At 37.6% G+C, this 13,476-nt stretch overlaps 1 protein-coding gene across 1 annotated transcript; it reads left to right on the top strand.

Annotated features, from left to right (window-relative positions):
* The first annotated feature begins 160 nt into the window (after window positions 1-160).
* LOC126586287 (sedoheptulose-1,7-bisphosphatase, chloroplastic-like) lies at window positions 161-3,084 on the top strand. The gene is made up of 8 exons (XM_050251099.1): window positions 161-377; window positions 681-800; window positions 1,009-1,194; window positions 1,448-1,529; window positions 1,655-1,876; window positions 2,087-2,187; window positions 2,286-2,357; window positions 2,599-3,084. Exons 1-8 carry the CDS (start codon window positions 258-260, stop codon window positions 2,875-2,877), a joined length of 1,182 nt encoding a protein of 393 aa, XP_050107056.1. The 5' UTR covers window positions 161-257; the 3' UTR covers window positions 2,878-3,084.
* The last annotated feature ends 10,392 nt before the right edge of the window (window positions 3,085-13,476 follow it).

Below are 13,476 nucleotides of genomic sequence, written 5' to 3'. Positions count from 1 at the left end.
ATAAAGTTGACACATTTCTTGTAAGTGGGGTCTCAAGTCTAAAACCATATCCCTTCATGGGGACCATAGCATAGCATAGCCACTTTCTCAGCTTACCAAATTTAGCACGTGCCACGTGGCAAAACACTATTAGCTGGTTATATATCCACAATCCCAACTCATTATTCCAAGTTTCCAAGCCCCGGGGAAGAACCCTTGAGCAAAGAAAGCATACTGGCAGTGGTCGACTTGCTTGATTCGAAGCTCAATATTCAAACATGGAAACCAGTGTTGCATGCTATGCCAGGGGAGCTTTTCCAGTGCGGAATAATGTCTCATCTCAGCATTCAAGCTCTCTTTTCTCTCCTGCTTCCATCTCTCCATCCTTCAATTCCAAGGTATTAATTGTTTGGTGTTTTCAGCCATTAATATAATAGACGTACATAACTGCATGCACATATTTTGGCATGTGAATGCAAGTAACTTCTATCCAGACGTGGGTTAAGCCAGTTGGTTAGGATAGTGTACCTGTCGCCTTTCACCCAAGTTTGAATCCCTCTTTAGAATATTGTCTTGTAAAAAAATAGATGCATATGACTTCTATTTAATAGATTTGGTTTTTTGACATGTGCCCAAATGGCGCTCAAATGAAAATAGTGAGTGAAGTTAACTAAAGGGTTTGTTTTGTGTATGCATGGCAGGTGTTGAGAACAAGCTCTCTATTTGGGGAATCATTGCAAATGGTGCCAAAGTCATCCCTAAAAGTTTTGAAGACAAAGAACACTTCAATTGTTCCCAAATGTGCAATTGGTGATAGCTTGGTAAGACAAAAAAGAACTTTGTGATTTGTTATTGTTATTTCCTAAAAGTTAAAAAAAAAAAAGAACTTTGTGAGTTGTTATTGTTATTTCCTAAAAGTTAAAAGTGGCTTTAGAGAAAAGAGCTTAACAACCAGTTTAGGCAAAAAGGTGTTTTTTAATTGGAGCTTTAAGAGGAATTATTTGTTAATTAACTTATTTGTGGTTGTAGGAGGAATTCTTAACCAAGGCAACCCCAGACAAGAAATTGATCACATTGTTGATATCAATGGGGGAAGCATTGAGGACCATTGGATATAAAGTGAGGACAGCATCTTGTGGAGGAACAGCATGTGTGAATTCTTTTGGAGATGAGCAGCTTGCTGTGGATATGCTTGCTGATAAGCTTCTTTTTGAGGTCAGAATCAATCTTTGTATATATTGTAATGTTGAAGAATATAAAGCCAAGTCACACATTAGAAAGTTGCATGACGAAATTCAATACAACTTATATTGAATGATGTTACGAGCTTATAATTGCATCGAGGCAATTCTCTTTGAAATCTTGACATGGTATCAGAATGACAAATATATAGGATGATTTGAAATTCGCAGAAAAGAAGTCGCTTCTCTTCTATTGTGAAAATTGATTTATGTGTTTGAACATGTAGGCCTTAACTTACTCACATGTCTGCAAATATGCTTGTTCTGAAGAAGTTCCTGAGCTCCAAGACATGGGAGGCCCAGTTGAAGGTCTGCTACTCTTATTTCGACTTATATATTCATATTGAGCACACAATATTTGAACATTGTAGATTTTGAAAGGGATGATTGGGAGTCTGAGAAGGTTACTTACAAGTTAAACATAACATCAACAGGTGGATTCAGCGTTGCTTTTGATCCATTGGATGGATCCAGCATCGTCGACACGAACTTCACAGTCGGGACAATTTTCGGGGTGTGGCCAGGAGATAAGTTGACTGGGATAACTGGAAGAGATCAGGTTGCTGCAGCCATGGGAATTTATGGGCCTCGAACGACATATGTTCTTGCTATTAAAGGCTTCCCCGGCACCCACGAATTCCTTCTTCTTGATGAAGGTTAGTTTTCAGATTATAGAATTAAATTCCATGTAAAGTTGTTCTCGAACAATAATTTGATAGCTCACTTCTGTTATAAACTTTGAACTTAATGCATGGATTCCCACATACTTTTCCTCTACCTATAATACAAAAGATGAAAAACTAAAACGAAATAGTTATCAAATGGGCCTTAAATTTTTCTCATTTCTCTATAAATGCAATGGTCAGGAAAATGGCAACATGTTAAGGAGACCACAGAAATTGGTGAAGGAAAGCTCTTCTCTCCTGGAAACTTGAGAGCCACATTTGACAACCCTGACTACGGCAAGGTCATTTCCTATTTCTTTTATTTTATTTTACAGTTGTTTCAGAGGACTGTTAAAAATGTTTTACTGATGGGGCAATTTCTTGAATTTTCATCTACCAGTTGATTGACTACTATTTGAAAGAAAAGTACACGTTGAGATACACTGGAGGAATGGTTCCAGATGTTAACCAGGTCTTTACTTACATCAACTGCCATGTTTGAGTTTAGTTAAAATTTTCTCTTCATACATGCGTTATTCTATTTTACAATCTAAATTGAGGAGGAGGATTTGGACTTGGGTGCATAGGAGAGCACAGTCACTCCAATGTGACACATCTATTTTTTTCCGAGTTGGACGCATCTACTATTAATTTATACTTATTAAGCTACTATTGCATCGATCTAAAATGTAAAACATAATTTTGGTCTGCAGATTATTGTAAAGGAGAAGGGTATCTTCACTAATGTGATATCCCCAACTACCAAGGCTAAGCTAAGACTGTTGTTTGAGGTTGCTCCATTAGGGTTGTTGGTTGAGAATGCTGGAGGGTTCAGCAGTGACGGACATCGGTCTGTACTCGATAAAATAGTCGTTAACCTTGACGATCGAACTCAAGTTGCTTATGGATCAAAGAATGAGATTATCCGCTTTGAAGAAACTTTGTATGGATCATCCCGGCTCAAGCGAGTGCCTGTTGGAGCTGTTGCTTAGTAGAACTTTTACATTGTTCATTATTTCAACATTTTTTTTTGTTCTGTTCTTTTTTTTTTTGTTGGAAAAACTGAAGCTATATATATCTCAACTAGTTATTGTGAAATTAGAGACACAAGGTTTGGATTTGTATTGAGAAGTAAAAATTGTTGAAAACATTCTATGAACTCATTACTTTCTGAGAATTATGGAGGTGGATTACAGTAAGTGGATTTATTTGCAGAAATTAAAAGATATACAAAGAGTTACTACCCCAAATTATGTATTGACAATACTCTGTTTTTCTTAAGAACTAAGACGATATATTTACCTCCACCCATTGAGTGAATGCACGAAAAAAAAACTGTCTGTCTCAACCTTGTGCAGACACAAGAAATGACACCCAAAAAACCTCTGCAAAAGTTGGAAAAGGCCACAAAGCAATGTACTTTTCATGCAAAATAACAGGATAACAGAAATGTTGGACTATTTTAACTGGTCTCGAACCAACTTTTAGGCCCAATATGCAATGCCCTAATCCATAATTTTGTTTTTCCAACCATATCATGATTCATGACACATCAAACTAAACATTTTTACTAGGGATGTGCACGGGCCGGGCCGGGCCCAAATTTGGAGGGACCGGACCGGACCTGCATGAAAATGCAACAGGCTGTGTCGGGGCGAGTAATGGAATTTCAAATTTTGGAACCGAACCTAACCCGGTCCGTTTGAAACGGACCGATTCAGGCCGGGTCCACGGGTCCAATCTTTTTCTTCTCCAATCTGGAGCCTCGCAGTCTTCGTCTTCTCCGATCTGCAGCAATCGAGTTGAGCCCTTCGTCTTCTCCGATCTGCCACTTTGTAATCTTTGTCTTCTCCAATGGTGAGGTGATTTCGCGAGTCGTGACTCATTTGGTGAGCCTGGTCGCTGCTGTGATTTTGACGCAGTTGATGGGTGGGAGGAAGACCAGAACGAGAACAGAGAAAGAAAGCGGGGGATCTGTACAATCACATAAATCCTATCAGAAAATCAAGCAAATCCCACATCAAGTCAAAATCAAACAAATCCCATATCATAAATACCCCCAAACCAAAACCCATATCTTACTGATTGATTAAAAAAAAAAAAAAAAAAAAAACAAAACAAAAACCCATATCGGAAAATTCCCCCAAAAAACCAAACAACCCCAAAGGGTTTCTCATCTCCTGTGTCTCCTCATTTTCCTTTGTAAATGCCTGTAGACCAATAACACCCGCAGTCCCTCTTCTTCCTCTTTAACCCACCCAACACAGGACAAGAGAAAAGAAGCAAGAGGAATCCTATCAATCATTACAACATTCTATTCTATTATATTATATTCTCTTCCATTCCAGAGAGAGGACAGAGAGGAGAGAGATGAGAGAGAGAAGAGAGAGAAACAAGCAATACCCAATTACTGTACTTCAAATGCTTAACGTCGACGAACTCGTCCTGATGGCGGGTGGGAAGGACCTCGATTGACGCCGGAGATGGTGGTCAAGTGGTGGGTAGGATGGACCTCGATCGACGGAGACGGGACGAAATGTTAAGTTCAGGAGATAGATCGTGAGGGAGAAGTCGAGAGTTCTGACTTCTGAGAGTGTCTTGATAATTCTACATAACCTAAAGAAATGAACGGTGGAGATTTAATCTCCCAGTGGAAACGGTTCGGGCCGAGGGCCCATTTTATCTGAAATTTGTACCCGCCCCGCCCCACTAATTAAATGGACCCGCCCCGTCCTGCCCCGTTTTGAATTTACAATATATGTACCTGCCTCAATTTGCAATTACCCGCTCCGACCCGCGGGTCCAGGACCCGTTTGCCCAACCCTAATGTTTACTACAAATTGGAAATGATGGAGATTGAACAGAGAGATATGATGGTGGTTTGATTCTATATGTAGCACCCCGGTACCTACGTTTATTTGGTGGTTTAGTTAGTTCATAGCTCATTGAAAATATCAGGGAAAAAAACATAGTCGGGTAGGAAATAGACACCGACAAATACATGGAGGAGCCACCGGAAGGAGAGAGAACAGTCAAGAAAAAACTGAGTCTAAATAAAATTTTAATTTGTATATTTAGTAAAAGTATTAAGAGTTATTTGCAATATTAGTGGGGATTTTGCACAATTTGCAAGACTATTAAGATCAAATTGCAATATCAGAAGTTAACCACAACAAATATGCTTATATTTAAGCTAACACGTACCTGTGTGGAAGCTAGACTTGTGGTCAGAAGGAGGCTGGAATGCCTCTATGACTCTTCTCGGCCCTCAAAGGTGATGCATAACCGTACTTTACCACCAATTGTCCCTTTTTTTTATTTTTTTTTATTTTTAAAGCTAGTACGTACCTCGTTAGAAGGAACCCTAAGCTGTAGAAAATGATACCTCATGTTTAGAAGCTAAGTCTTTTTATTTCCAACTCCTATTTGTTTCAACTCATGCTTTCATATCTCAAAACAAAACTTAGAGGTTATTTTCAATTTACACTGAAAATTATAGCGTTGGGAAAATTCATAGTTTTAGTCTTTTCGTTCAGGTAAGTTCCTACCATGGTATTTGATTTGTTGTGCTTCAATCCTTCTAAACCTTTGAACTCTTTATTACATAGAGCTACTATTTATACTAAATTATGTGTATTGTTTCCTATGATAATGGAATATTTTTAATTTCTCTTTCAATTTTGTTACTATACTCGCGTTATTTTTTTTTTATTCAAGGGAAGAGAATATGAAATACAAGATATCAGATGCATAAATAATACTCTAATTACTATATATTTGAGCCACAACCCTAAGCAGTTCTACATGTGATCGTATATTCATTCCCTAAAATCTGGATCCAATAGATTAATGCCGCCATGCATAGTTAGTAAGGCTTTTCCACTCTGCATATGGAAAACCAATTCCCTTAATTAGTACCATGTGCCACAACCACTTCCCATATAGCTATATACAAAACAAAATTATCGACATTATTAGCAAATTCAAATGATTTTTGTTCTTCTGTTGAGAGATTGAAAAGCCTTAGCCTTTATGGATCATAGAGATGCCATCTTTTAATTATAATTAAACAACTGTGATTTAAGTATACAAAAATTGCACTATATCTGCATGTCAGCTTGCATGCGATGATCAAGTGATTGTTTCTAAAAATATTTTGTTCACTCATATTCCATAATATTAATCAAAATTCTGAATCCCACATCAGAATACCTTGGCTTAACTCGAAAATAATAATAATAATATTATACAATTATAAATAATTACATGCAGGTTAATCAAACATGCATGTGCTTCATCTTCTCAATCATTAGTACGTACCACTTGACTATGACTTACGATCGATCTTGAACATGACTGCGGCTGCTAAAATTCAAACCGTATATATTGTACTTAATTATACTTGTCAAGGTTCCATCTGCAGCAACTTCCCAAACCGATCGATATTATTAAGTCGCCATGCAGTTTCCGAGTTAAGCTAATTAATTTTTTTCAAGTATTATTTTTGTTATATATCCTCTATTATTTGATTATATTATACAAGGCCTGCAGGTGGTGCAGGCTAATCATAAGCTGCGAGGCCGGCATTTATTTTCATATATTACCTCCGGGGTGTGCTATCCACACACTCTATTTTACTTCTCACACACCCCTTGATAATTTATGTCCGTTAGATCTTATTCAATTCATCCGATCTGACAACTGAAAATTAAAAAGATGTGTGAGAAATAAAATGGGATGTGTGGATATCACATCCCAAAGCCCCATTACCTCCTGCAGCAGCAGCAGCCACAGAATTTTATTTTATATTTAACTCAAATAATACTATCTATTTCGTTGATGAATGGCCAATTCAAGAATCGAACTGTTTGACTAAAAGATTTGTTAATTCTTTGTTTGGCGTGTGAATTAAACAAGGTATGAACGCATTGGAAGTTGAACTACGAATCAATGAGTCAAATATTTATCACTCCAAGTCGATCGAAGGTGGGTTTTGCCCACTTTCTCGGAAGTTATGATTTATCAAACAATTGAGGTTATGACTTCCATATATAAAATCCTTTCATTTTAATTCATTTTTTCCTCTTATTTTAAGATATAAATTACTTGTTCATTACTTTAAATGAGAACAACTTTCAAGTATATATATATACTCGTATATATGATTGGTTAAGTGGCGTATTATCCATTTGCTAATTATTGGCTTGGTGATCGGCTAATTGAGATTTCTTCTTCTAATTATTTAAACCATGTTGGAGATTAGGGAATCACACTCTTGTTTATCAAGTGGAGACCAATTTGGGTAAATGGGTTACTACCAACTTTCCTAATACTTGGAGAAAGGGACTTATGTACATGTAGAGGTAAGCTCTACTATATTGTAGCTACAATCTCTGCTATTGGCCAATTAATTAAGTTTATAGTGTTAACACATAGCCTCCCTCCTTCCACGCATTGCTTGAGGGCCGGCCCTGAGGGGCCCCCAATTTTTTTGTTAATATCCTGAGGGTAGCCCAAGTTGGTGTAGTGAAAATGTTCAGCTTCTTTTTTCTTTGGGGTGTGAGTTCAAAACATGGAGTTGCCTTTTTAGTCATTAATTTTTTCTTTCTTCCAAATTTACTCCCAATCCATCTGTCGAAAGCATATAAAGTTATAAAACTCAAGTCCCTTTGCAATCTTTTTTTCTCTTTCAACTTCCCAATCTCTCCATTTTTATCGAATGTTTAAATCAACTATCACATGGTCTTAAAGATTGTACGTTAAGATAATCAAAACTTTAAATTTATATTTTGCTTTTCAATGATTTTTTATTCAATGGATTATTTTAATATTCAATTAGTATAATGTTGATTTTAGAAAGAAAGAAAAAAACACAAGAGAAACATTTGGCGTTGCTTAGTGTATTATACTCGTCAATCAAGTTTTATTGTTCTTTACTGTCTTGATCATCAAGTTTTATTGTTCTTCACTTTCAATCTTAGACTCTTGATTGCAAACATTTTGTACATTTGCATCTAAAAACGTGAGACGTCTAATGTTTAAGTAATGTTTGTATATTTATCTTCTTTTGATATTAATTTTTAATGATATTTGAAGTGGAAGAAGAATTTTTATGTATTTAGAACATTTTTTTTTTTTTACATATTAATGTACAAAGAACCAAGGATCAGATAACTTTAGGGTCCCACTTCGAAGGCTTGACTAGGGCCCCTAAATTCTCATGGCTGTCCTTCCACTGCCTTCCTCATTGCCCAAGAACACTAGATCTACAGCAACCATCCCATCTTTTCTTTCTTCTAGCTCTTCCTTCCTTCCTTTCCCATCTTCCCTCAACATTATCTTCTCTCTGTGATTCTGTTTCTCCTGCCCCTATTGGCTGTTCTTTATGCCTTCATCCTCCCCTCTTAGCGTCTTTCTGTCAGAAATTCAGAGAGATGGACCACTGGTCTACTCCTAACCACATTCATACCATCTCAACTTAATCACCTCTTACTCAGTATTGAGTTTTATCACAAAAGCCCTTAGTGTTATTAGGAGTGGAACAACACATTTATATATTGTATTTTATTTTCTTAATTCCCAATGTGGGATTATGTTCAACACGCACCGCATGTGAAATCCCGTCCCTGAATTTTACTATTTAAAATAATGTATCTCGTATTTCATATTCATATTTGTAATTTCAACGACTATATAATTGCGGCGTACAAATTTTTCGATAAGTAAAGGGACGAAAATGTCCTTAATGAACTAACCGGATTTTCGAGCATGTATTTGATCCTTTCATAATTTTCTATAATTCTTTACATATTTGGACAGTACTCATCGATACGAGCGTGTAAGCACAAACAGAATGGAATTTGGAGTTATAACGAAAAAGTTATAAACGAACGAAGGTAAGGGCAAAATAGTCATTTTTCTATGAATTGGGAGGCTCCAAATTTGTGGGAGCTTTGTCTTGGTGAAAGGAAGCCATGTGAGTGGCTGCGAAGAAGAAGAATTAAAATAAAATAAAATAAGAAAGAGGGGAGAGACTAATCAGAGTAGGGAAAGAAAAAAAGGAAGAAAAAAAGGAGGGAGTGACCAATAAGGGCAAGAGAAGGAAAGGAAGGAAGAAGGCTGCCCAATGGGAAGAAAAGGAAAGAAGGGGAAGGGAGAGGGTGAGAAGCACCAAATTCTCTATCCTCGCTCGTTTCTCCTTACAACCCGACGGGTTGCATGGTTTCCGACAACATTTTCGTCGATTTCTACGGTGAAAATCGACAAGCCACCACCACCAAATATCTCAGCGCCATCCTTGCTACCAGTTTCATCCAAAATCGATTGGGATTAACCCTAGTTTCGAGAAGAACTGCACCGATGAGTGCGACGGACACCGGCGGCAATCCATCATTTTCTGAAATGCCTACCTTCGATCACCACCACAAAAACACTCATATGGAGGATAGGAACAAAGCCTAAGGAATGGTGAAAACGTTGGAGCGAGTATGGAGGTCGAATCGAAGCACACCAAAAACTAGGGTTTTGGCAGTTCAAGGGAAAATTCAGGCACTTCCCGAACGAATTGGACTTCAGCCCAGGTATTAAAGTTCTTCCCTTTATTGTGCTCTACATTCCTGCAAAATTTGGTAATTTTTTGAATTAGTTGGATTTTCCAGCGAGCTAGGACGGCGGTGGGTCGAGACCCTATTTGCCATTCCTAGACTAATTTGGATACCTTGGTCCCATATGTGATGCCCGATTGATGAAATTTTGTTGTATGACTATAGTTTTGATGGAGACCGCCACTTGGTCATTATATGAATTGATGATCTGATCATTGGATTGTTACCAAACTTTAATACATAATGGTACGTAATATTTGAGGACATTAGGAACATACGGATTAGGAATCCGATGTACAGATCTTCCCAAATTAGATAAGTTTGTAATACTAATTGTTGATCACCATCTAATTCTAGCAATTGGCAGAGATCCGATCGTTGGATCGTGATGAGATTTTAGTATGTCATTATATGAGCATAATGAGAATTTAGGAAGTTACGGATCTAAAATCCGATGAGCGGATCTTCCGGATCGAATTACATAGGGTTGTGGACCCTATCGTTGACTACAAGTTGACTTTTGGTCGACATGCCTCAAAACGTTTGAAATACTAAAATTAGTACTACTAGAGACTCAGTGAAGTCAAGTGGACCTATATTGGATAAAGAGTGACTTAAGATATGGGATATGGTGATTACCCTAATTTTGTATTTAGTATCATTTGTGGATATTATTTGATTTTATAATGTGAATCTATTGAAATGTGATTAGTCATTGATCTATGTTTATTAATTGTGATTTGACTCGTGGATTGATAATATCATTGAAATGTGATTTGAAGTGCTTGTTGAATTGTTTGATGGAAAGTAATTTAAAGTGCATATTTGAATGTGATTTGATTTACATGATTGGTATGATGTGATGAAATGTGAGGGCTAGTAGTAAACCATGAACCTATTGTCATGGGGTTTGTTGCTTCGAGACTTGTTTCACATATCGCTTGATTGTTTCATTTCTCGTTTCGCTAAGCCATTATTAATTGAGTACTTTGATTCATGTCTTGTTTCTTTGAGCCATTGTTATGTTTCTTGGACTTCCACTCAATTCCGTGGAGTGGTCCAGAATTGGGTTCTGCTAGGGTTCCATTGAGTGGTCTGGTTTCCTGCTCTGTTTGGGTTTCGTTGAATGGCCCGGTTCCCTATTTCATCTGGATTCCGTTGAGTGGTCCAGAATCCATTGTGATCCGCTATTCTGTTGAGTGATGGTCCGAAATCGTATCTATCTTGGGTTTCATTAAGTGGTTCGTTATGCATTATACTCTACAATTCTGCTGAGTAATGGTCTGGAATTGTATCTACTCGGATTCTGTTAAGTGATGGTTCGAAATCACATCCACTTGGATTCCGTTGAGTAATGGTCTAGAATCGTATCTACTCGGATTCCGTTGAGCGATTCAAAATCCCTTTTACTTCGTGAGTTCGTTGAATGGTCTGGAACCCGATGTTAATGGATTTCGTAGAGTGGTCCAAAATCGCATCATTTGACTTGTTGGTTCCTTGGATTTGATTTCAGCTTTAGAGATGTAGGCTTCGACTGAACTATGTGGCTTTAGCCCTGCATTTCGGCCTATGATATGTGTTATTGATTGATGTGATTGTAGAATGATGTTGGTTGTGATTGTTGTCATTATGATTAGACTTGTTGACCAATGTGGCTAGAGAATAACATTGTGCTTCGTCGACTGTTCTTTGAGATGTTGCATACTATGAATTGTGATATTATGTGAAACATAGTGATTTATATGATGGATGCATTGGAAAACATATATGTGAGAATGGCATACTCGCGGGCATGAGAAGATGATAATCGTTGTTTGGCGTAAGGTTGATGTGTAGTGTGGTACTCTATGAATTTTGTTAGAAGTATTTTACGAAAAGATTAGAGTTTGATGAATGACGAACTACGAATGGCTTGATCCCTATTTAGGGTACGTAGGCAGTCTAATGATGCAGCCATAAAGTATACGAAAAATTTATATGCGATTCGATTCTTGAATTATGCTTTGTACATACTTCGGAGGCGGGGTATGTTAGAGATACGGATACTTGGTGATGTCACTTGTCGATCCTTGACGTATGTTGGGATCGAGGCGTGACAACTTTTTGTGGTATCTGAGCTTAGGTATTAGGTCCAAGTACCTTTACCTTTAGATGCTGGAAATTGTGTCATGGAATTGAAAAATATATTTAATGGTTTTTCTTCACTCAAATCTTGGTTATTGAGGATTGTGATTTGAATCAGGTAAGTATTGATGAATTCTTGTTCGTATTGACATTCCTTGTGCTTGTATAAAGATGGGTATTGAGGTCGTGTTGAGATGATGATAATTGTATTTGTGAGTTATGGTTCGATGTTGTCGAGATTGATTTTAGCTAAATTTGAGTATAATTAAAGTGTGAATGCCATTTGTGCATCATTATCTGTTTGCTAGGTGGCATTGGCGGTTATGGAATTGATACTGAAATTTCAAGGACGAAATTTTTTATAAGGGAGAAGGATGTGCAATCCCGTCCCTGGATTTCACTATTTAAATTTATGTATCTTGTATTTCGTATTCGTAATTTCAACGCTTATATAATTGCAACGTACAAATTTTTCAGTAAGTAAAAGGATGAAAACACCCTTAATGAATTAAGCGGATTTTCGAGCACATATTTGATCCTTTCATAATTTTCTAGATTTCTTTACATATTTGGATAGTATTCATCGATATGAGCACATAAGCGCAAATTGAATGGAATTTGGAGTTACAACGAAAAAGTTATAAACGAAAGAAGGTAAGGGCAAAATAATCATTTTTCTATGAATCAGGGAGGTTTGTGGGAGCTTTGTCTTGGTGAAAGGAAGCCATGTGAGTGGCTGGGAAAAAGAAGAATTAAAATAAAGTAAAATAAAATATATATAAAAAAAAAAGACCAACCGGAGAAGGGAGAGGAAAAAGGGAAGAAAAGAAAGAAGGAGTGACCAATAGGGGGAAGAGAAAGAAAGGAAGGAAGAGAAGAGAGGAAAAAAGTTGCTCAATGGGAAGAGAAGGAAAGAAGGGGAAGAGAAAAGGTGTGAAACACCAAATTCTCCATCCTCGCCCGTTTCTCCTTGTGACCCGACTGCAACCTGACAGGTTTCATGGTTTTCAACGAGATTTTCATCGATCTCTTCGGTGAAAATCAGCAAACCACCACCACCAAATATCTCAGCGCCATCCTTGCTACCAATTTCATCCAAACTCGATTGGGATTGAGCCTAGTTTCCAGAAGAACCGTACCGATGAATGCGACGGACACCGGTGGCAATCCACCCTTTTCTGAAACGCTTACCTACGATCACCACCACAAAAACACTCATCTGAATGACAAGAACAAAGCCCAAGCAATGATGGAGGCGTTGGAGCGCATATGGAGGTCGAATCGAAGCACACCCAAAACTAGGGTTCCGGCAGTTCGTGGGAAAATTAGGCACTTCCTGGCCAAATTGGACTTCGGCCCAAGTATTAAAGTTCTTCCTCTTGTTGTGCTCTACATTCCTACAAAATTTGGTAATTTTTTGAATTAGTTGGATTTTCTGGTGAGTCGGGGCGGCGACGCATTCCCGAGATCGCACTTACCCTTCCTAGACTAATTTGGATGCCCTAGTTCCATATGTGATGCCTGATTGAAGAAATTTCGTCATATGACTATAGTTTTGATAGAGACCGCTACTTCGTCATTAGATGAATTGACGATCTGACAGTTGGATTGTTACCAAACTTTACTATGTGATGGTACGTAATATTTAAGGACTTTAGAAACTTATGAATCAGGAATCCGACATACGGATCTTCCCAAATTGGATTTTTAAGTTTGTAAAACTAATTGCTGACCGCCACCTAATTCTAGCAATTAGCGGAGATCCGACCGTCGGATCGCGATGAGATTTTAATATGTCATTATATGAGCATAATGAGGACTTTAAGAAGTTACAGATCCGAAATCCGATGTGTGGATTTTCTG

Source organism: Malus sylvestris, chromosome 10 (assembly GCF_916048215.2).
Source record: "Malus sylvestris chromosome 10, drMalSylv7.2, whole genome shotgun sequence".
Lineage (NCBI taxonomy): Eukaryota > Viridiplantae > Streptophyta > Magnoliopsida > Rosales > Rosaceae > Malus > Malus sylvestris.
This window is presented reverse-complemented; position numbering and strand designations above follow the sequence as displayed.